The sequence below is a fragment of the Erpetoichthys calabaricus genome, chromosome 1 (assembly GCF_900747795.2).
Source record: "Erpetoichthys calabaricus chromosome 1, fErpCal1.3, whole genome shotgun sequence".
In the NCBI taxonomy this organism is placed as follows: Eukaryota; Metazoa; Chordata; class Cladistia; order Polypteriformes; family Polypteridae; genus Erpetoichthys; species Erpetoichthys calabaricus.
This window is the reverse complement of record NC_041394.2, coordinates 65890013-65915717: the sequence shown is the minus strand read 5'-3', so window position 1 is coordinate 65915717 and position 25705 is coordinate 65890013. Positions and strand designations below refer to the sequence as shown.

Here is a 25705-nt window from a genome sequence, read left to right as displayed (position 1 = left end):
ATAATGAGACACGAAACAAGCGGCCACATGACCAGCTCACCTGTGCCCATCACACAGAATCTGAAAATAGAGAAAGGTGGAGGTCTCAGTAAGGCTGATCTCTCAGGTCATCAAAACATCTTGATGATGTTCTTAGAAAAAAACATAAAATCATCCATTTTGGAAATGTCTGCTGTGGCAGAATGAATAATTAAATAACGGGTTTAATTAATAGCAAGCATTGTCTTCTCATTAAACTGGTTGGAGTTTGAAGCCCCAGGTTAAGCTGATCATTTGTTGGCTCATTTCAAATCTCATTTCTGTTTGACTGTCATTTTAATCGGGAAACTAATCCATATTACTAACTGAAGGTTGTAAACCGGATATGGACGCAGGGCGCATCGAGGTGCACGCGCACTGCCGCACTGCAACAAACTAACCGTAGGTTTTAAACCGGATATGGACGCAGGGCTCATCGAGGCACACGCGCACTGCCGCACTGCAACGAGCCCGCCACAGAGAAAACAAAAAAACCGAAGGTTGTAAACCGGATATGGACGCAGGGCGCATCGAGGCGCACTGCCACACTGCAACGAGCCCGCCACAGAGAAAACAAAAAAGGTTGTAAACGGATATGGGCGCAGGTCACATCGAGGCGCACGCGCACTGCAACGAGCCCGCCACAGAGAAAACAAAAACGAGAGGGTTCAGCACATATGTGAAGCTGGGCACATTGTAGCGCATGCGCACTGCCACACTGCAACGAGCCTGCCACAGACTAAGTACGGAATGCCCAGACGTCCAAACTACACAGCATATTTGAATCGCACATTGAAGCGCACGCGCACTGCCACACTGCAACGAGCCCGCACGGGTATTTGATTAAATATCTGTAATCTACCATTGGATTACTTCTTTACTTCCTATGTACTTCATTTACACCTTTACCCTCAAATATATTTCATACATACTGTATATGTGCAGCAACTCAATGACATTTTGTACTTAAATGACATAACAATTACATTTCGATTTTTTTAATTTAAATATATTGATTTATATAAATATGTATTTAATTAAATCCATTCCCTCCCAGAACACTCCCACCCTCCATCGTGTGTCATCCCTCCAACGATTATATGGAACTCAGAGTGATTGCCATTCGTTCATTTGCAATTCGTTAGAGAATCAGGGGTTTACTGGTCAATTCAGAGGACTGAATCCTTCTAACAGGGCTATTAAAACGAAGGGAATAAAGTGAATTAGCAGTGAAAACTGGTCACTGATTAGGAAAAGGGTTAGAATAAAAACCCGTAGCCACTGTGGCCCTCCAGGCCTGGAGTTCGACACCCATGCACAAGAGAGTCAGAGGACAGGTTTCTGAGAGTTAACGTTTTGAGTGATCAATGCCTTGCAGGACAACAGCTTTAAGAATACCAAATAGGAGTCACATTTAACTGTGAAGAGAAGACTTTGAATTTCAGGTTTCAAGGGTCAAGAAGCAGTAAGAAATCCATTGCTAAAATGGTTTAGATTTCTTGAACACCCCTATTTTCCCAGGTTTATTGAACTTTGCACGGTTTAATGGGTTAAATTGGCTTTCTATGCTTTCATTTCAGAGTAAAGTTGACTATTTGGAAACAAAAATGGAATGAAGTGATACTTGAATTTTTAACTGATATACTTGAGCAGAAAATTAGTTTTTGCTATAGTGAAATTGTTAACTGTTCCATTTTGCGTGGCAGCTTCTACCTGAGAATTATTCACTTTTAATTCAAATAGGTTGATATATTGATATGAATTGATAATTGTTGCATTTTATGTTCCTTTTGTAATATATTTCTTTAACTTGCAGGTTTATCAGATATTCCAGGTGAGGCAATGGTTAAACTTTATTGCCCCAAGTGCATGGATGTTTATACTCCTAAGTCTTCACGACACCATCACACAGATGGGGCATATTTTGGTACAGGGTTCCCACATATGTTATTTATGGTGCACCCAGAGTATCGTCCAAAGAGGCCAGCAAATCAGTTTGTGCCCAGGTAGGGTTTTGAACAGTACTTTTCTTCATCTTAATCAAAAAATAAATAAATAAATGTTGTTCATTGCCATTAATTGTATAACATTGTAGTTTCAAAGTTGTATATTTATTTTGCATACTTTGCAATATTTTTTAAAGCCTATGTGCTGGTTATATGTATATTAACAATGGTCCATGAATGGGCAAGTGTTAAGCTGCTTTAGAAAATATACATTTTTAACTGCTGCATTATGGTTCATTTATAATGTCCAACCATAGCCATTTAGGGTAACGCAAGCATTTCAAATAAATCAACCTAAATTGAGTGGATGTTTTTGCTTAATAGGCGTTTTTGGAAAATGTAACCCTCTTGTCTCAGTGTTTGAGAAAGGAATTGGAGTATCAGTAGCTGTGTTTCCATTAACCTCCTTAATGCACATTTTGAAAATGCAAAACAAAATGGTAATGAAAAACCTCTCAAAATTCCCAAAACGTTTATACGCTTGCTTGAGGTTGTTTTTCAGGCAACACAAACACTTTATTTTTGCATAAAGGTCAAATTAAATGAATACAGCAGCATCATGAGCATTATTGGATGACCCTACTCATGCCCCTGGTCATTAATCTGTCGTCATTGACCACCTGCAGAACAATAGATGTCCAGCCCTTCCTGCTAACATAATCTTGAAACCTGCCACTTGGTGTATGAATATGGATATGTGAGCCGTCGATTGCACCATACACCAGAGGTATTTTGTGTGCCTTGTAATTGCTCTGCAAAATCTGCCATGTCTCTTCCACATCAGGTAAAGTGATGTTGTGCCTCATTAGTTTAGAGCATATGGGTGGACACACCCCATATACACACACCTGTGAGCAGTGGTCTTGCTCACACCGAAAGTTTCAACAACAACCCTATACTCCGCACAGGTAACCGGTTTTGCAATGGCTATGCGTGTCTTGCTCGGGACTGGCTCCCTCTGTAATGGCAGGGTTAATAAGGGACTATTGCATTGCATAATTCCATGAATGTTGAGTTGCTCATCCTAAAATTTTGTACCCACAGCTCCACAGTAAAATCACTGTGGACAGTTTCAAAGAAATCCGTAATATGTGACCTATATTTTGACTTCCCTTTATTGTATTCAGTAGCTCTTGTCACCTCCGATTTAAAAATTAACACGGAGATTGCAGACACATTTGAAATAACTGAAACAGCACCCATCTATCGGTCAACTTTTTTTAATTTAAGGTGATAAAACAAAATTTATTCGCATAAATTCACTCAATGGAAATGCAGACAGTTTTACATCTGTGTTTTGTCAACTCTATTTTGTGCATAACTGCAATGGAAAGGCAGCTATTTTTGCTCTTTCACTTGATTTTCTCTCTTCAGTTAAATTCCTTTTATTTATATTAATCTTGGATCAGTATTAAAGTTAAGACTTTGGCTTCGATACCAGCTTTCTGATCTCTCTGCCAATACCAAAAATAGCACTGCAGCAATTAAGGTACAGCTTTCCCACCTTCCCCTTCCCTATCTCGCCAGTTTCCTTGATTCTTTTTCTGAATCTCCCACAGGTGTTTGGGTGCAAGTCCCCCATCTAGTGTCCAGCACATCGAAGGCTGGGCAAATGGATTGGTTTTGGGTTCCCCGCTGCATGTCCAATGGGGGTGGCCCCCATGGAGTATCCTGCATATTTAAAAAGAGGAGAAAATTGGGGTTGGGTTGTTTCCCTGTGGAGTCTCCACAATGTTTAAGAGGGATGGTGATGTCGGAGATGAATCATGCTACATGTTATAGTTTAGCAAGAGGTCTTTGAAAATAATTTACTTCCAGTACTGCAAATATCAAAATGCTGGTACTGTTTTTAAAAATTGGATTCTTCTGTTCTTTTTTCATACTTGTATACTGCACAACCCTAATTATTATATAACATCTCTCTCTAATTACATAGACCTGACATGAGGGAAACTCAAAAGTGCTGATGTCATCTTTGCAAATGAGAGAGAAGTGGCTGAGATTTGTTTTCTGTGGTGTGTGAGAGTTAATTAAAAAATACATTTGCACATATAAACTTTCTTTGGTTTCCACTAAAGAACCATGTGTGAGTTTTTAAAGCTTTTTGCTTCTCTTTAGACTTTTTTTTTTTTTTTTTTTTTTATATATATATTTCCCACCTGCACAGTAACAAAATCAGCTGGATGTTTGGTTGTGCGTTTGGAAAAGTTACTTATGTGTACTTGTTGTTTTGTATTCAAAGTAGCGTCAACAAGGCAGAGCAGTAAGTAGTAGTAGCTGACACCAGCATCTCTGTTAAGTAAATAACTGGTGTCATAGTGACAAATAGTTGCAAGTAACAGAAATGGCAGGAAGGTCATGTTTTACTAACATGCTGGAGTTCTATGAGGAACCAACAAAAGGGTATGATCAAAGTGGAGCAGATGATATTATTTATCTGGAATTTCAGAAAGCATTTAATAAAGTGCCACATGAGAGGTTGAGCATCTAACTAGAAGAAGTGAGAGTTCAGGGTGATGTTTGTAGTTGGGTGCAAAATGTTCTCAGACACACGAAGCAGAGGGTTATGGTGCGAGGAGCCGAGTGTCAGTACTGAGGCTGCTGCTATTTTTAATATATATAAATGTTTTGTATAGGAATGTAAGTGACAAGCTGGGTAAATTTGCAGATGATACCAAGCGAAGTGGATTCAGAGATAATCTGGAATCCCTTAAATCATTAGAGGGTCTTGGGCAGGTTTGTGGCATATGAAATTTAATGTCCGTAAATGTAAAGTATTACACTTAGGTTTGAATACACAGTGGGAGATCTGAAACCCAAAAGTACACCTTATGAGAAGGATTTAGGAGTCCTAGTAGACTCTACACTATAAATTTCTGGAGAGTGATAAATGTCACGTTGTGTAGAGTACAAGTTAAAGGAGGATATGCTCAAGCTTCTTAATCTGGTGAGGCCTCATCTGGAGTACTGTGTACAGTTTTGAAATCCAGGCTACAAAAAGGACATAGCAGCGCTAGATAAAGTCCAGATAAGAGCAACTAGGCTGATTCCAGGGCTACAGGGGATGAATTATGAGGAAAGATTAAAAGAGCTGAGAACTGTGACTGTTATTTTAAAATGAGTTCATTAAGAAAACAGGGATACAATTGGAAACTTGTTAAGGGTAAATTTCGCACAAAGATTAGAAAGTTTTTCTTTACACAGAGACACATAGAATAAGCTACCAAGTATTGTATTATACAAGTAGGACTTTAGGGACTTTAAAAACTAAACTTGGATGTTTTTTTAGAGAAGTTAAGTAGATAGCAGCTTTGCTAGGCTGAATGGCCTGTTCTCATCTAGATTGTTCTAATATTCATATGCAGACCAAAATGCTGTTTGGGTACCTGTTTTGCACAAACTTTACGGTACCCCAAATCATCATGCACTATGGCATGATACAGATTCATATTTTATATCCAAATGTGCAGCAACAGCGGACAATGTAATCCTTTGGTCTCCTCTGATGTAGGTGTTTACCATGCCTATAGACTTGTGTGTGAGCACTGTTGGTTGGCCAGATTGAGCTTTGTTGATGACGCTTGTTCTTCCCACTTTAAACTTTTATGCCCATTCTTAGGCTTTTTGTTTACTCATTATGTTTTCACTGCTGTACTGAGCCAACATCCTTTGGTTAATTTCAACAGGTTTCACTCCCTCTGCCCAAAGAAATTTCACTATGGTGCAATAATAGTACAGTCCCACAGCGGAGCGTCCATGTTCATTTGACTTTGTCTTCAATAAGACTAATAGCAGAGCACTGTGCCTATTTGAACTACCCTTAAGCTATTGTTAACATGTTGCATTACATCAGCTTTTATCCATTGTGGTTTTTGAAATTGCATTCAGTTTTTGATTTAACCTTTATAGATGTAAAACATTAACAAAAATTACATAAACAACATTTGTATACATACCCATCAATGTGAATAATGAGAGGTTCATTAACATTTTAACAAATGTGATGACAAATAATGGAACTATAACTATTTAGCAATGTTGGAGAAAGAAAGAGAAAGCAGTTAACTCTATTCTGAAAGACCGTGTACTCGCAGTCTCATTCTTTTGGTTACTGTATTTTCAAGTCAAAGTAAATTTTGTCATTTCCACCATATATAGTTAATACAGTACAAAGTGAAACAAAACAACATTCCTCCAGGACCATGGTGCTACCTAGAACACAAGCCTATGAAGAAAAAAAAACCCAACACATAACGTAGTGTGCTTGTGTGCAAACATGTGCAAGGTCAAACAGTGGTACAAACAAGACAGTGCAGCACTGACCAATACACATTTATAATATGTAAGGGTGCAAAAAGTAACAGGTTGTGCCAAAATAATTTGACCAGTAAATCAAGAAATGGTTCTAGTACTTAGCTCCTGCTTTACCAATATGATCTGTTACAGTGTCCACAAAACTGCTACTGCCACAACAGTTCGTTGTTTATGTGAACTGCTTATCCCTTGCAATGAACAAGATACTCTAAGTAAGCTACTTTAGAAATGAATGAGTAAATGAATGTAACTATATCCAGGTAATATTTTGTGATGTATTTCAAGAAATACTTTAATATTTATTAGGTTTAAATGTCAAGATTTAGAAATTCATATACAATTATTTGAACAATTTGTGCTATTTTTTTCTAAAATCATAGTCTCTAGGTAATTTTCCTTTAGTGTGTGTGTGTGTGGTGGTGGTTTTTTTTTTTTCCCTCCCCCACCCCAGTCTTCCTGAAAACCTTTAGCTTTGTGTCTCCTGCCAATGCTTCAACTTTTCAATTAATTAATTTTCAATTTCATTTATTGTATTTCTTGCGTTTGAATGCATTTTGTACATCACAGTTGATACTAGTCTTTGTTTTGGGGCTTTATTGAAGACTTTTTAAAAAAAAGTTTATATACTGAACTGTCAAAACGTACAAAAAACAAAGCAAACAATACAAAGTCACAAGACTGAATATTTTTGTAATATCATGGGCACATATTGTTTCAATATTTCAAATTTCTTTTACTTTGCCGTTTTAGGTGATTTGCTGAATCACTTTATTCATTATCTTTGAAAAATCTTTCATTTCTTTAACTTCTAGTGGCAGAATTTTCTTTTAGTACATGTAGTTTTAATTTTTTTTCCCCTCATTTATTCAGTTTGCTTCAGCGTGTCATTTGAAACTTTTTATTTTCTTTAATGGACAAACACAGCTTCCTTGCCTTATGTTTTTGCTAGTAGTGTTTTTAAAGAAGCAGAAAAGAGCTGAAAGATCTTTTGGGAGATGTTATGAAAATCACCTCTTAAATTGTGTATATTGCAAAATGTTACTTTTTCAATACCATTTTAATTAAATTTTTTTATATATACTCTTGGAATAATTATACTGTGGTATGCTGATCTTGTTTTCTTTCAGCATCATGTCAGACTCATGTTCTTAAACTTGTAAGAGTGAGAATAAATCTTACTTTTTTTTTTTTAATCTTCCAGGCTTTATGGTTTCAAGATTCACCCTATGGCTTACCAGCTTCAACTGCAGGCAGCTAGCAGCTTCAAGAGTCCAGTAAAAGCCATTCGTTAGAATTATATTCCTGAAGCCTGCATCCAAACCAGAGGAATGTCAACTGTTAAAAAAACTTACAAACAGATGAGAACTTTGGTCAAACTAAACATATAGTCCAGTGGAGTGATATTTCACTCTGCTCCTCAAGTCTTCTGAACAGTCCTTTAGTTTTTTTTTTTTTTTGGCTCGGTGATCTTTATTTTATGGTGTATTTATTGTTGTAGTCCAAGAGATCTGTTGGAAATAAAGAGGATTATAATAGTGTCTACTTCCAGCTAGTGTATTGAAGGTATCCTCGTTAAAGCCTGAGACCTGGATCGAAGGGTAAACACATTACAATAATTTTTTTAAAAATAGGTGCATTGTAGTACCGTAAATTATCATCCTTGTATTAAATGGGTGATTGTGCCTCAGGTGGTGTAGAGTACAAAAATAAAACACAAATAGTAAAATGTGTAAAAAATTACATTTATTTGAGTTTGATCTCAATTCTCTGTCTGGCATGTAATATGTAATTTAGATGAAAATTCAGTCTGGTTTAAAATTATTTACAAGGTTGTTAACTGAGAAATGTATTCTTTTAGTTTTGATTTATTTACATTTACACTGTATTTCCAGTTTATTTTAATTTGGGAGGGAAAAATAAGAATCAGTGTATGAAGCTGAACATTTGCTTCAATTTACTTCTCTCTAGTATAAAGAGAAAAGACCAGGATGGATATTTAATTTAAAATAAGTGAATGCAATCAGTGTAAAAGTTAGTGACCTTTTATTTTTTTTCCCCCAAAATAGTTGGACTGTTCAGACATGCTTGAGAATTAGCAATTGCTTGTCTTTCTTATTCAGCCTGTGTTCTGCTCTAACCTTCCCAAACAAGTGAAGCTCACACTCTTCAATGTGAAGTGTTCACCTGAACGTGATTATAATTTTGGTCATTTGACTAAAATGTATGTATCATTCTTTTTTAAAATAAAGTGTCAATTGTACTGGTGTTTTTTTTTTATTATTATTATTTTTTTTAATCTGTATACACTCAAGATTTCTGCTTTCAGTAGTAGTTCAGGGAAGAATTGCATGTTCCCTGGCACACATTCTGTCACAAATCAAATATTCAAAAGCAGATGATTTGTTTTTCATATACTTTGTAGTCTCTCAGGTCTGGTTCATTTTAATCTCTCAAAACACTTTTTTTTTCTTTTTTCTGTTGTGTACTTTTCCTCCATGCTTTGAGCATTTGTTGTCTAGGAAAGCCAACTCAACTGGTGTTGAAGTCTTTTGTTCTCTTTCCACATTCTTCTAGTCATTAGTATTCCTTGCCCATTTCATACATTGATTGCTAGAAACTTGCACTAGTAGCAGTTATCCTTGTATTTTAAATCTGTGTTTACATGATTCATGGTTGAAATGTGCACAGTGCTGGCAAAATTTTACATTTGTTTCAATGTTGTTGTCCGTATTACAAGCATTTGAGAACTTGGAGGTACTTTTTAACCTTTCTCTGGATGCAGGAACAGTTCCCTTCTGTTGGGGCATGCTTCAGGTGTTCATAGCACACTGAGGTTAATTTTGAATTGTAGTGGTCCTGCCCTTCAGATCCAACTCTCCACCCAAATGTACAAACCATATGATCATGCATATAAAGGCATGACGACTACAAAGTTAATCTTTTGACCTATCTTGCAATAGTAACAGGTTTAAAATCTGTGTCTGTTTTATACTCCTGTAGTATGTTAACAGCCCCTTCTGAGAGGTAGACAGTTGTCTAAGATTCCAAGAAATAATATTAAGATTAACCATTATACCACAGAAAAGAGACCGACCCAGTAAGGAATAGAAAGTCAATGAGCAAACTTCTAAGCGTGCAAGGAAGCGGAGCAACGCAACCACAGCAAAGCAGAATGTCAACTGTCTCCAAATACCTTTCTGCCTCTACCCGATAGAACCCTAAACAGTTAAGAGTTCCTGGCCCAAGGTGGATCCAGGGAAAATATGGGAAGAAGAGAATCTTGCAACCTTCAGCGTGATGGACTTTGACTGGTAGACTGTCCTATGAAAAGTAAAGAAGGCAGTGTGTCTTAGCAACTGTAGGATCACAAGGGGTGGATGGACTGAGCCAGTCTATTCATTGTAAATCTTTTGGGCCCTCAAAACCATGGGCTTGAAGTTTGGATGAAGTGGTATGCAGTTCTGCCATTGTGACTTCAGATTCTGCAGCATGTCACCTTTATGGCTCTGTCTTCGTGCACTGTTAGTTTAAGCTGCAAAGCAGCCATTTTGAAGTAGAGAGACGAAATGCGCAGTCCTGTTGCTCCAGTTGGCCCAGAAAAACTTCAAAGAATTGATTAGAGCTTGTTCTGCCTTCTAAACATCTCTGAACGACCGTGTTTAATGAGGCTTAATGTATTTTGTTTTGTCAATTGAAAAGTTTTTTAGCCCCTAAATTATCAAGGATGACTGATCAGGCTTAGCCATCATGTTGCAGTGACTTTTGGATTTGAGAGCCTTCTTCGTAGCTCTAGTAGTCTTCCCGGAGTCATCATTCTGATGAGGTAAGTTAAAATCCTGTTTAACTGGAGTAGAAATATTTGGCAGAAACTGAAGAGTAAGGGGTGAGGACATAAGAGTAGCTAATGTACAGCAATTTCCTAGTCCAATAGTAACAAGTAGTCATTTAAGCCACCTTTTATATAAACTAGGTTTTGAAGTGATGTCTGAAAGGTTTTCCTACTGTGTCTTCATACCCCGATTATCTCTTGAGTGATCATTGAACTGTTCAGGCAGGAGTAATTGCTGTCACTAAAATAATTGGATACTCCAGATAGTTGGTATGTAGGCACTAAGAAAAATAAATTACCTATTGTTGTCCATCCATCCATTTTCCAACCCGCTGAATCCAAACAGGGTCACGGGGGTCTGCTGGAGCCAATCCCAGCCAACACAGGGCACAAGGCAGGGAACCAATCCCGGGCAGGGTGCCAACCCACCGCAGATTACCTATTGTTGTACAGCAGGAAATAAATTATTTCTCCAATGGTACAAAGTACTATTGGTGGTCGCAGTGCCTTGGTGGTGGTTCTAGTATCTGTTCAGCTGAAGTTACCTGCTTATTAGTGAGGTTTCACTGGGTTCAGATTTAGAGTTCTAGAATGAACACCAAGCATCCAACTAATGCAGACGTCCCAGTACTCTTGTATTTGATTATTTCAACTGAAATGTATAACTGAGGTTATAATATGGCAACTCTCTTCATAAAACAAGTCAATAGCTGTTTTAATGCAGGCTATATTTTTGTTTTTTACAATTAAATGGTTGTCTACACATCTGTTTACTTAAGTAAACTGTATTTTTGCTCTTGCATTGAAATGATTAAATTTGAAGTCTGTATTCTGCTATTTGCCAAAGTACTGGGTGGATTTTAAAAGTCCTATATAATGTGTTGTATTCTGCTTTGACCCGGTGTACTTTACGTGGGTAATAAGTTTTTTTTTGTTTTAGTTTAGAAACCAACATTCATTGCTCCAAGAGTTTCCCTTTTGAAAGCTTTGACTTTGATTCCTTATCAAAGCGTGCACGGCATAGAAGGAAGGGGGAGACAACTTGCCCAGGGCTTTCTCTTCCCCAGAGCACTAGACGGCAGGCTCCCCTTTGGTTGTGGCATCACCATGGATTCTCACAAAATTGAAGTTTGTCGTCTCGGCTCTATTGGGTTCTGTGGGTGTGTACAGGGAGTGCTGGGAAGTCTGGTTTGCCCTACTTTGTTGGGCTACTACTTAACCTGGAAGTGCTTCTGAGCCTCAGCTTTGGGACACCGGAAGTGCTTCCGGGGATTACATAAAAGGAGCTGCCTGACACAAGTTGAAGAGTCAGAAGAAGGAGATGGTGATTAATAATAAGATGGTGCTTTTGCTTTTTTTTTTTTTTTTTTTGTTATTTTGTTACTGTATGCTGTGTTGTATGCCGATTGCAACATAGGCAATGCTTATTGGAAGAGTTTCCCACAATAAAAAGCCTTGTAATTGCAGCACTTGTGTCTGAGTCTCTGTTGTGTTTGGGGTGCTGCAGCGCCCCCTGGTGGCACAGTTCATTTGATTCTCTCAGTGTTAGCATGGTTTACTCTGGGGCACTTGGATGTTTTCTTCACAATCCTCATTTCAGTTATGGTGGTGTCGGTGCAGTGATACTGTGTATGAATCAAAACCCCCATCCCAAAAACATATAGCCACTAGCATTTCCTAGGTAGGATACAGATTAAGATAAGTGGGCTTAGTTAATAGATAATAATGCTAGCACAAGAGTTCTGAAGTAGGAATACCAAAATGCACACTTAAACTCTACAACTTATTTTTGTATTGCACTCTTCACGGAGTGCAGGCACAGATCACTGTGAGCAAATCGTCCAGTAAAATGTAAGTAGAGCGTATACTAATTACTAAATACAGAATTGTTAAAAACAGATAAACTGATCAACATAAATAGAAACCAACAAAATCTGTCGTTTAATAAAATTGTTAAACAATGGCCTAAAGAGATGAAAGTTGTAAAGAAGATAATCAAAGACAAAGTCAGTCACAGTCCTGGAGACCTCAGCCAATTTGCCGCCGACCCCCTCCTCGTCTGTCAATCTGCTGAGGGAATCTTCCCATCTGCTGAATCCAGTGCTCCCATGCTTTTGCATATGAAGGAAGAGCGGCTTGGCAGAAAAGCAGTGGTACCAAGTGCCACATCAAGATACAGAGAAGCAAAACAGAATGAAGGAGGGTTTGATTATATGGTTTATAAATACTGTATTACGTACATTTTAACAAATAACAAACAGATTACATATACACGGCTAATCTGTAGCTTCAGTCAGGGTATGCTACAGTAAAGTAATGAATCTTCACCCGGGATTTAAAGGCTGAGACTAAAGGGCCATCTCTTCTGTCAGCAGGCAGTACTTCATGGTATTTTGTTGGTGACTCAACTGAGTTTTATTCCTAGTGGTGCTGGAAAACATGGTGTGGTTAATTTAACGGCCTGTTAGTGCTCTGTCTCTGCCGCAGCAGACATATCAAATCTGGGCATTTTTCTTTTTTTTTTTTTTCAGAGAACAACTTTGAAACTTTCTAAATAAATCAGTATTTCTCAGAGTTTAATCCTTTTCGTATATTTTATTAAAACCGACATAAGTACAAATTGAATCACCTTAGCTTGTCATCTGTTGCCTTGCTTTGTGTCTCATTATTGTTTGGCAGCTTGGTTAAAAAGAACAAAATTTTGGGTTCTAAATCCTAAAAATGAAGTCCAATAAAGTTAAGATAAAATAGTTCTATTCCATGACTTCAATAATTGGTTAATAATTAAGATCAAAAACCACAACAACCCTGTCGGATCTGTGTGTGCCTCCTTTGTTATTTATTGGCTTGATCAGGAGCTCTTCATGATTTCTGAGCACTAGGTGGCGCTGTTGGCTTACATGACATTTAAATGCTGAAGGTGGAGCAGAGGTTCATCACAAGATGAGAGAAGAATAGCAAAACATTGGTGGTATTTTATACAAGTGTGCTAATCACAGTGCAGAGAGCTAGCAGTATATGTTTAATTTTTACCTGCGAATGACTTGTTTTGGCCAAAGGGTATGTCTCACATGGAATCAAAATGCAGAGGAAGGGGAAGTTCTGACATATTCTGCCGGTCATTACAGACACACTGTAAGTGACATAATTTTGTAAACTTGTGGCATAAGAAAGTCTGAATAACATACTAAATACCATGCTTTGGTAAGCACAGAAGTATCTGCAATACATAAGACGTTTAAAATTATGAGACAGAATTGATTAATGCCAAAGTTACCTCAGGCTAATGGAAAAAAATATCAATTGGAGAGAACTAGAAAACTGTATAATGTAGGTAAGTGATGTGCAAGAAAACAGTCACATTTTGAGTGGGACGGTAGTGCAGTGATAGCACTGCTGCCTCACAATAAGGAGACTGGGGTTTGTGCTCCCAAATCCTTGTGTGGAGTTTGCATGTTCTTCTGGGTTCCCTGGTTTCCTTCCACAGTCCAAAGACATGCTGGTCAGGTGTACTGGCGTTGTTAAATTTGCCCTGGTGTCTTTCTCTTCACCCTAACATGGACTGGTGTTCATTCCAGCTATTATTCCTGCCCTGTGACCCAACTCTGAATAAGTGGGTTAGGAAAATTGATGGGTGGGTAGTCACATTTTTTTAAGGCTGATTTATACTTCTGGGCACTGTAGCTATGCCTTTGAAAGCAGTTTATACTTAAGCCTGAACGTTAATTGCTGCTGTTTGCAACATGCAAGAAAAGTGACTCATTCATGCTGGCAGGTTTTGCCTTCCAGGATCACTGCTCCTCTTAATAATAATAATAATTCTTTGCATTTATATAGCGCTTTTCTCTTGCTACACAGTTTTTTTTCATAAGCAATTGCATTTGTCCCTCACATTTTTCCAGACTGGAAGACAAATGGAAATGCGTTTCAGGAAATACATACAGTAGTTACTAGACTGGCCTATCAGAGTCATGGGGTCTGCGTAGGGTTCATGTCAATGCGATGTGTAGTCACATATTTCAGGAGGTTTACATCGGGCTAGTCCTTGGTTGCACAATAGGCTATGCGACCGACGGCGTATCTACGCCGTACGCTTAACTTGTCTTAAGTTTCTGTTAAAATTTTGATAGAAATAAATGTTTCACTAATTGCTTGATTTCAAATAATGCTGGCTTTGATATAAACCAAAATCATTAAGGTATCTTCACCCCTGTAAGGTCCTAAAAGAATGTCATAATTTTTGAGTGATACTGATCATCTTGTTTTGCCATAGTAGCAAAATATACGAGTGTGCATGCCCAAGGTAAATTTACAAAGGGGTCTTGTTGAAGTTTGACAGAAAAAAGGAAATCATTGACAAGTACACCAGTGGTGTTCAGTCCTAGCAAGCACAGAATGGAAATCAGCAGTTCACCATCTGTTTAAAAAAAAAAATGTTTACTGCAGCCAAGAGACACCAAATTTGGCACATCGAAAACTCAGTTACTAACAAACAATTCATTGCTCACTGCTGAACCTACAGATTGGTGATGTATGATTCCATCGCTTTACATGTTAGTGATGGAGGTGGTGATCATTAGAGTTTGTGAAAGATTTCAATGGGAGCTCTTGTATGATGAAGATCTTCCTTGGCATAAAGTGAAGTGGAATCGACAGAGGAAATGGAAGACTAATTTGGAAGTGCAAATTTAGAAAAAACCAAGGTAGTGGTTGGAGGCCAAAGGGTAGGAGGTGTGGGAAAGGTAACTACTGTACATGGCTGTGTGGTGAAACTTAAACCAGTACACAAGTTCTGCGGTGGGTTCGCACCCTGCCCGGGATTGGCTCCTACCTTGTGCCCTGTGTTGGCTGGGATTGGCTCCAGCAGATCCCCGCGACCCTGTGTTTGGATTCAGCGGGTTGGAAAATGGATAGATGGATGGATGGAGTACACAGGTTGTCAGATGTGGATACATAAAAGATGGAGTGGTGCAAAGGATAACTTTCAGGCATTAAGTGTGACCTTTCTTTGTAGAAAATGTAAGAGAGGGTTGAAAAATGCTGATGTAGTCAGTGTAAATTGAGATATTACCAATGAATGGACATGTTTTGGAGAAAATACAGAGGTTCTGCCTTTTAAAGTGGGTAACATGTAGAGTTCTGACTGTGGGAGTGAGAATGAGAGGTGCATGGAAGAAGTTCCTCCATTCTGACTTCTAAAGGAGCGTCTCTGGAATGGAAGAGTAAAAGTTATGAAAGCTATACAAGAAGTAGAATGAGACATGGTCGATTAAGGTAGAACACGAAGTAAGGCAAGAAAGAATAGTGATGGAGTGTCAAAGGGTGTGAGTACTGAGTTAATAGAGACTTGGTGTTGGGGTGGTAGAAGAAACAGAACCTTAAGGCAGAGGATCACTGGGTGAAGAGATGCACCAAAATGGAGGTAAAGGTCAAGAAGGAGTCTGAAGAAGAAGTAGTGTCAGATGAAACCGTATGTAAAGAATGGGTCTTATCCCAAAGAATGCCCAGGGCTGAAGAGACTGAATGAACAAGATTTGGGGGAAACAGCTAACCTGGATAAACCCTGAAAATGGATATTGAATTACTTTGTTATGACCAAGGTTGTTCCACATGATTATAAATACTATGAACAAGCATAAAGCTGCGATCAAGGAAGGGAACTGAATGTGTTTTAGCAGGATTTAATGACTGTAATGCCTGTCTCCTTTCTCTTTAATTATAATGTCTGGCCCTTAAGATGTCTGAAGCCACTATTATTGTGCTATTCTGTCCACCTAGGGTAATACTAAATTTACAAGTGTACTTTTACATCTACTCATTTCACTATGTACTCTGCCTCTGTGACTTTAATTTTGAGTTGTTGGCCCTAAAGGCTTGGCTTTGGTGACTGTTTCTCGCTTATCCAGCATGCTCGTGGTCACACACATAACCACAGTTATATGGTAGGCTTTTACGTTAGCATGTGACACCTTTGCTGTTAGCACTCATCATATATTTGATGATGATACAGTATGTTGATGTTTGATTTACTACATTTATTAACCTAATAGATGCCTTTATCTAATATGACTTACAAAAACAATCAGGATATTCAAATAAACATCAGTCGGAGGGACTGTTTTGAAACAAAAGTTACAGAACAAGGTGACAAACTTGACCAAAACAAGTGAAAAATTTAAAACCAAACACTCCAACACATGACTGGTTCAACTTAACTACTAAGAACCACAAGTCAAAACCAGTGTCGATTAGAGAGACATTCACAGAACAAGACAGTCCTCAAATGCCTCTTAAACACATGAAAAGAGTCTGTATCGAGATTTGATGCTGTGTAGAGGTGGCATCACTAAACCCCATTCACCAGCAGATTTGAGTGGGTGAGAAGGAGCATGGGAGCTCACAAGTGTCTTCATATACATTGGTGCTGAGCTACTGACTACTCTGTAGGTAAGCATCAAGGATTTAATATTAACGCTTATGCCTGCTTCTACAGGGAGTCAACATAGTGATCTGAAAAGGGAAGTGACATGTGCCCGCCTCGGCTGGCTCAATACAAGACTTTCCGCTGCATTTTGAATCATCTACCATTGTTTGATAGCACATGCAGGTACTCCTGCTAGTATAGAGTTGCTTTAGTCCAGACATGACAAGACAAGGCGGTTGTGATGCAAATTCTGTCAGATACGGTCTGATCTTGCGGATGTTATACAGAATGAATCTTCATGAACAGGAGACAGATGTAATATGATCAGGGAAATATTCCACTCATTTCTTGCTCTTATCTAATGTGATGCACTTCCCCCAAGTTGACCACATTGTACAGGATAGGCTCAACCGGTTTGACCTGGAAAAAACATACGCCATGTCCTTCTGTCATCCATCCCCATGATTTACTGAAGAAAGACTTGCGTAAAAGTTGAGAAGTGCTGATGTAATCGTTCATCAGCAGCTTATACTTCTACAGAAAGGCTATTCACCATTATTAGTCTGTACTAAAACAAATTATGAAGATGTTGATTATCTATATTGCAGAATTAATTGCATACTGAGGCCCAATCACTCAACTTCAACGTTTCTCCCTTTGACTATCTGCAGTTGTTTTCTTAACTTTTTCAAAACAAAAATTCAGAAGATCGGGCAAGAGATAAAGGCCTCACTTCCTGTTCACACCAGAGTATTTCCTCTGTTCATGGCTCATTTCAAATTGGTCTTTCTTAATTTAATAAAGATTAACACATTTTACTTGTTTCTAGGAAGAACTGCTCTGGGAGTTCCTTGGATACCATTCCTACCACTCTACTAAAAATGTGATTAGCAGCTTTTTGCCCAGTTAATCTTTGCTGCTGTTAGCTTCAATAAAGTTACATTAAGACAAGAGCCTGTGCTCTGCATCTAATTAAAAGTAAGATGTGGCGAACTTCTCTTGTTTCATAAAAGAAAATCCAGAACATAGAGACTTAAAATTAGATCAATGATTAGTTGGGGATGGTAAGACCAGTGGGCGGCACGGTGGCGCAGAGGTAGCACTGCTGCCTCGCAGTAAGGAGACCTGAGTTCACTTCCTGGGTTCTCCCTGCATGGAGTTTGCATGTTCTCCCCGTGTCTGCATGGGTTTCCTCCCACAGTCCAAAGACATGCAAGTTAGGTGCATTGGCGATTCTAAATTGTACCTAGTGTGTGTGCTTGGTGTGTGTGTGTGCCCTGTGGTGGGTTGGTGCCCCGCCTGGGAATGGTTCCTGCCTTGCTGACTGGGATAGGCTCCAGCAGACCCCCGTGACCCTGTATTAGGATACAGCAGGTTGGAGAATGACTGACTGACTGGTAAGACCAGTGTGATGTTGACATAATTAACTACATTCATTTTAAGGACAGCGAGTCTGGAATGAAAGAAGAGTGGAAGAGTGGATCGAGGGTGAGAGATTCTTTGCTCAGGAATCCTCATGGAAATAATTAATTATTCAACCCCAGATATTTGATGGACTTTGATATTGGAATAGCAGATAGAGAAACATTCTGCTTATAGACAGAGTTAAGTGATAAAAGTGCAAACTTGTGCCAATTAATTCTGTATCCTGAAATGGGTTCAAAGTATTTTAATAGGTTTAAAACACAAGAACAGACTGAGATAATGTCCACATTACTGCATTTTCATTTAAAAACAACATTCTCTGTTCATACTAGCATTTTCATATCTTTTTACGAAAGCATCTCTCTTCACACTAACATGAGCCAAAATGCATGTGACGTAGACACTCACCTACACTGGTCATGTGCGCATTGACAGAAAGATCCTTGAAATGGTGGTAACTTTGCCGGCCTTGGGATTTATCACAAAACTATAGTGACCTTTTTATTATTTGTCTTTTGTGCATGTATGCAGCATTCAAACTGTACCAAACACAATTTAGATACTTACACGTAAACAACACAAAAAGCAATTGATCTGTGTTGGAATATAGTTTTTGAATCATCATGAAATACCTTTACTTACCTCTTTTTTTAAGTCTGCTTTACAAAAAAAGATTTTTGTATATCCACTTTTTATTTCAATATAAAGCCTTGCCTTTGCTGTCTAAGTAGTATGGGCCCACTTGCTAGTTTTTGAGGGGTGACCTTGCTCACTACTGTCAGCTGACCAGCTTTACAAGATGGAACAAATGCCTAACCAGGAAGAAAGGCAACTGGATATGACAACGGGCATGGTGGACACGTGAAGTATGAGCAGAGTACCATGGCCATCACGGAGTACTTGCATTTTCTAAACATTCTTTGTACTAATCAGGGATGACTTCAGATGGACAGGACATGTGATACGGTAAAGGGGAGTCAACCCAAAGTGCATGTCTTTGTGATGTGGTGGGAGCGTAGAGTACCAGGACAATGTCTTCTTGAACACAGAGAGAAGAAACAAAATCCATACATACAGTCAATTGGGTGGGAACTTGGTTCAGATACATGGAGGACTGAAACTTCAGCACTAAGCACTGTGCTGCCTTACTTTAGAAGTACTAAATGAAATTGTCATGTCATGTACAGTGGAACCTCGGTTCACGAACGTCTCAGTACACGTACAAATCGGTTTACGACCAAAAAGTTCGCCAAACGGTTCACGACCACACACTCGGTATATGAACAAGCCAGTTTCCCTTTCGGTTTGTACATGTTCAATCTCTCCCTGTGCATTTCCTGTGCAGCGAGCAAGAGAGAGAGAGTGAGAGAGCGTGACACACACACACACACACACACACATGCACACACACAGGCAGCGCTAGAGAGAGCCGCACATACACACAGACAGCGCAAGAGAGACAGACGCACACACAAAGGCAGTGTGAGAGAGAGGGCTGGACACATAAGGTAGGAAGGCAGTTAAAGAATGCACTGGGCTAGATTTTGTTTTCACTTCTGTTGACAACGATCAGTTCGTAGCGTGCATTGTTGCAATGTTACTTTTCTTGGTGGTTTATTAAATTACGGATTTTTTCAAATGTTCATTTTTTTCCCTGTGCTTAAAACCCAATAAAAAAAGTGTTTTTAGCCAGCGGTTGGTAGCGCTGTAGCGTGAACTATTGCAGTTTTCTCTGTTGTTCAATGTTTTCTCAGTGTTATTCAATGTTTTTACATTTAGTTTACTATTACGCTGTGCATTCTATGGTTTACTTAACTATATTTGTGCTTAAAAACTTAAAAAAATATATATTTACATACAGTTGATATGGTCTGGAACGGAATAATTATATTTACATACAATCCTATGGGGGAAATTGCTTCGGTTCACGACCAAACCAGAGTTTTGGAATGAATTATGGTCGTGAACCGAGGTTCCACTGTAATTGGCTTGAATTATCAAAAATAATTAAAATAAACATTTTCATTCTCAGATGACCACCAATCAGGTCAAGTTTGCTGCCTATCCCAGCAGCTTTGGGTGCAAGGTAGGAAACTATCTCAAGATGGGATATCAGTCCTTCTCAGGGCCCACTTGCTTATGCACAGACTTACACGCACAAAGGGTCATTGGTTATTGTCAATGGGCCAACACAAAACTGGAGCATACAGAGAGAAATCAGACTGGGGAAGAACATGTCAACTCTGCACAGTCGATACCCACAATGAGACCTGGGATGTAGCAGCAACAGCCACTGCACCACTTTCTCATGGTTTTGTTCTTCTTTGCTTTTTTGTTATAAGGATGTATTTTGAGACACATTAAAGAGGCAGAGAAGTTAATCACATAAGAAATCACAATTATCTTAGATTTCTTTTCTAGCCATTTTATAGCTTAAAATCCCATCATTGTGTATTCAAAAGTCTAGTGTTGAGCTTTCAGTGAAAATCTCCCAACAACTCTTAAAAGAAAGCAGTGAAGCAAAATCCAGTAAATCATTAGACACCCACTGGCCATTTTTTAACTTGTTGTGCTTAATCTCATATCATGTGAATTCCTTCTTATTAGTTAATGTTTCAACGTCAACATAAAAGGCCTCAGTGCCTGCCAGTTAAAGTACCTTTTATACCAAGATGGATGTGTAACTCTGATTGGGCTCTTGTAAAACACTCACTAGATGGCTTCAGGCCATGTCACATTGCATGACTTTTCCAGCAATTTTTTTTGTTATAGCCTTTATCTTAGTGAGTAGGAGACCTTCAATGGCATGCTCACGTGAAAACAGTCACATAAAGTGACATGCTCACTCAACTCTAGTCACTCCAACTTGTCTGCTATTCACTCCGATAAAATCAAGCAAGTTTAAGGAAATGAGCACAGTGATTTATCTATCTCACTTGAGATCTTTTTTGAAATACTAAATGAATGGCAGAAACATGTGGAATTCATACATGTAAAGACTTCCAGACAAGACGAAACATCTCTCTTCTTGTGTCAGTGGAAGTGAAACATAATTTGTTTCACAAACTTTTTTTGACAAACAAAAACACAGAGTTTCACAAAGAATGCAATTTCACACAAATCATTTAACTTATCACTAATTGTCATGTGTACAGTCGAATCCTTACTTGCATACAATCAACACATCACCACTCTCTGGCACCATGATAAAAAAGAATGCATTAAAATATAGAACTGTGTTTTAATTAATAGAAAACACAAATCAGCTTACCTGATGTTCTCCTTACTCACATTTCTCTGTCTTCATTACCTGAAACCTTATTAAGCTTTGAGTATTACAGACTTTCAATAAACTGGTTAAAATGTATGCTCAAATTAAAATGCGTTATTTTATACTAGCCGTACCTGGCAGCACTGCCCATGTAGTAGTGAAACAGAACAAACTTTAAAAATCAATAAACAGAAAGGTATCACTAGCTAAGCGGAGGCAAGGTACACTCCAAAATGTAGAGGTAGAGCGACTCCCCACTCCTGGGGCCTCATGTATAACGGCGTGCGTAGAACTCGCATTATAACATGGCGTAAGCACAAAAGCGGAAATTTTCGTACGCACAAAAAAATCCAGATGCATAAATCTATGCGAACGCCAACTTCCATGTTCTTCCGCTATATAAATCCCGGTCAGCATGAAAAGTAACGCACGTGCATGCCCTGCTGTCCCGCCCCAACTCCTCCCAGAATTATGCCTCTTTGAATATGCAAATCAATATAAATAGCCCTTAAGCTCAGCCTTCTGTGAAAAGACAATGGCAAAAGCACAAGGGAAGACAGAAGAATTTCAGTGAATACCAAGTGGAGGCAAGGAAAAACTTACTATTTGTTGGTTTAAACAGTGGTATAAACAACAAAAGGAAGTTGATCGAGTGACATAGTGTGTCATACAGTGGGGGAAAAAAGCACGAAATATCAGCTTTAATCTCGAAATTTCCACTTTAATCACGTAGTTTATTTTGTCATTAAAGTAGAACATCATAAACTTCATCTTAAAATCATTTAATTTACTAGTTTCTCAAATCCCAACCTAACTAAACTAACTAAAGTAGCATGTTAAATGCTTTGTTTTGTATTTGATCTTCTATGTGTTCTATATGTGTGAATCACTACGTGCTTCCGGGCTTTCTGTTCCTCCGATAGGACACAGAATCCATTACATTCTTAATATTACAGCTCTCTGAAAAATTAAAATACTGAGATGTATACGTTATATCATTTTCATGATGATAGGAGTTAAAGCATGTTATTAAACATGGGAACACGGTGGCGCAGTGATTGTTCATGTCTCACGCAAGATGCTTGCTGCACCATGCGCAACCTTCAATGAAATAATTTATTGCAGCAGTACTGTCTCTTTCAAATGTACTAACCTCCAATTCCTGTTCTTACTTTTCTTTCTCCAGATACCTAATCATCACACAATCAGCTTTGTAATAGACGTTAAGCCATCTGTAAGCTTAGAACACCGATTCTTCAAAACGTTTAAGGGACATTGAAATATCTTCGTAGTACATGTTTAATTATTCTATCCATCTATCTTTCCAGTGTTGCGCCAGTCCTAGCAAGAATACAGCGCGAGGCAGGACCAATCTGTGAACGGAGCGCCAGCTCCTCGCTAGTGCTGCGGCGCCGTGTCCTCACATGTCTAATTATTAACAATATAGATTATTTAAATGAAGTTGAAGTTTTATCTGTATAATATAATAAACATATTTTGCTGCATTTCATCTTAAAAATAATATCGTTATCATATGTAAATACACACTTTTTAAAGTGGCTCAGGTTGTGCAATATTATAACTGTAGTGCAAGTTTACAGTGAGGTAATTGTACTTATAAGTACAAACCGTTCTACAAGGAGCACTTGATGGACTGATTGAGTGTGTTTATAGTTCTTGGGATGAAACTGTTTCTGAACCACGAGATCCGTACAGGAAAGGCTCTGAAACGTTTGTCATATGGGAGCAGTTCAAATAGGCAGCATGGCTGAGGTAGCATGTGCTTGATGCTGTATACTGATAATTCTCTTTCTGATCAGCTGCTGTAGATCTGTGATTCCCCACTCACATATAGTGATATAAATACTCTGAGTGGTGCAGTGAGAGTAATATGGAAAAAGATGATCTGCTGTGGCAACCCGTAACGGGAGCAGCTGAAAGAAGAAAAAGAAGGTGCAGTGAGACTAACAACGCTAAAGCAGCTATGATATTTAGAATACTTTGCCTATTCCCTGGACCATTATATTGTTATAGGTTAATTACAATCAGATGCCTATCAGACTAATAAACAATATGCAGTTAGTTTCAGTGTACTGTATATGATAAAGCCACGTCAGGGATGTGGATCTAAAAAAGAAAGGGTAACCACACAGGAACAGTAGCACTGCTTTGATGCTGGGTGCCGCCAGTTTGCAAAACCGAGTAGAGAACTTGCGTACGCTAGGGTTGGAGCTACTGTGAAAATGTGTGTGGCTTTATGCCAAGTTTAGGTTTTATACATCGCGATTTGAGCGTGGAAACATTCATACTCAACATTTTTGTGCATACTTACCGTTTATACATGAGGCCCCTGATGTCACCCTTCCCACTCCCTTCAGCCCACAGCCTCTGTCCTGGATTAGCGCGAATATATCACTCCTGCAAGCGAACTATGATACTTAGCAGGATGAGAGAAGTCGCAAAATCAAATGGAATGTTCAAGTAAATTCTAGAAAAAAAAAAACCTATCTAAATCCGTTAAGTAGTTCTATCATTCACTAGCTAAGTGGAAGTAAGATACACCCCGAGCCTGGCATTTGAGTGAGGAGGGCCCTGCCCCCCTCCCCTCGGTCTGCTGCGTCTCTCTCGGATTCGTACAAATAAATCAGTACTGCAAGTGAACTATGATAATTAGTGCGATGATCGCAAAATCAACCGGAATGTTCAAGCAAATTATAGAAAAAAATCCGATCTAAATCCGTTAAGTAGTTCTCTCGTTATAAGAAGACAGACAGACAGACAGACAGACAGACAGATGTTGGATTTTATATACAGTAATCCCTCCTCCATCGCGGGGGTTGCGTTCCAGAGCCACCCGCGAAATAAGAAAATCCGCGAAGTAGAAACCATATGTTTATATGGTTATTTTTAGATTGTCATGCTTGGGTCACAGATTTGCGCAGAAACACAGGAGGTTGTAGAGAGATAGGAACGTTATTCAAACACTGCAAACAAACATTTGTCTCTTTTTCAAAAGTTTAAACTGTGCTCCATGACAAGACAGAGATGACAGTTCTGTCTCACATTTAAAAGAATGCAAACATATCTTCCTCTTCAAAGGAGTGCGTGTCAGGAGCACAGAATGTCACATAGATAGAGAAAACAATCTCTAGCAAACAAATCAATAGGGCTGTTTGCTTTTAAGTATGCGAAGCACCGCGGCACAAAGCTGTTGAAGGCGGCAGCTCACACCCCCTCTGTCAGGAGCAGGGAGAGAAAGAGACAGAGTTTGTTTTTCAGTCAAAAATCAATACGTGCCCTTCGAGCTTTTAAGTATGCGAAGCACTGTGCAGCATGTCGTTTCAGGAAGCAGCTGCACAAAAGATACCAACGTGAAGATAATCTTTCAGCATTTTTAGACGAGCGTCCATATCGTCTAGGTGTGCGAACAGCCCCCCTACTCAATCCCCATAAGTCAGGATCAGAGAAAGTCTGCGCAAGAGAGAGATAGAGAAAAGTAAGCAATCTAGCTTCTCAGCCATCTGCCAATAGCGTCCCTTGTATGAAATCAACTGGGCAAACCAACTGAGGAAGCATGTACCAGAAATTAAAAGACCCATTGTCCACAGAAATCCGCGAACCAGCAAAAAATCCGCGATATATATTTAAATATGCTTACATATAAAATCCGCGATGGAGTGAAGCCGCGAAAGGCGAAGCGCGATATAGCGAGGGATTACTGTATACAGTATATGTAGAGATGTTACTTTCTCCAATTAGATCATAATGATGGCTGAGAAAATATCGTCAATCTCATGTTTTCATGCCAAACAGAGTAAAATAGGCGTCTATAGAGAACAACGCAGCAAGTAATATCAAAATGTCCATGAAATAATATGTTATTTGTGTCACATAATCCACAATTTACAACATCCCATTCACAACTATTTGTACTAAAATATTGTTAAATAAACCACATCTTGTGAATGAGAGTGAAACCAGCTCTAATGTGAATGAGCATTTGAATTGAAGGTGAGCGCTCTGTCGTTACATTTACAGTGTATTCATAGCAGTGATCCACAACTGGAGCACCTCAGGATTATTTAGCATTTGTGCAACTGCATTGGTGAATCGACCTTCTGCCTTTTCAAGCATCTCAGATATGAGGCAGGCTCTCTTCCTGATGTTTTCACTTTTTAACTTTTAATCTTTAGGTTTACACATTTTTCAGTGTAAGCTTTTTGTTGAAATCCCATGAAGCAACAATGTTAACTGTCAATAAATTGTTGCTGGGCTGGACTCCTGACCAATAAATGAGGCGGGGAGGTGGGTCTTTAATTCAAATGCTTAGGCTCTTCTAGTGGGTTCCACTTTCATTTACGACAGCAATTTCTGGAGGTGGTTCATTTAACAATATTTCAGCTGTATGTGCCAAGGTG

At 38.7% G+C, this 25705-nt stretch overlaps 1 protein-coding gene across 2 annotated transcripts in view; it reads left to right on the top strand.

The window, feature by feature from the left end:
- Positions 1-8601, top strand: part of csnk2b (casein kinase 2, beta polypeptide) — a 33994-nt gene extending 25393 nt beyond the window's left edge. For both annotated transcript variants that reach the window (XM_028801180.2, XM_028801188.2), the window contains exons 6-7: positions 1835-2024; positions 7540-8601. In XM_028801180.2, the coding sequence (XP_028657013.2) occupies positions 1835-2024; positions 7540-7630 (281 nt within the window). In that variant the 3' untranslated portion in view covers positions 7631-8601. The remainder of the gene's footprint in view (positions 1-1834; positions 2025-7539) is intronic.
- Positions 8602-25705: the final 17104 nt, after the last annotated feature.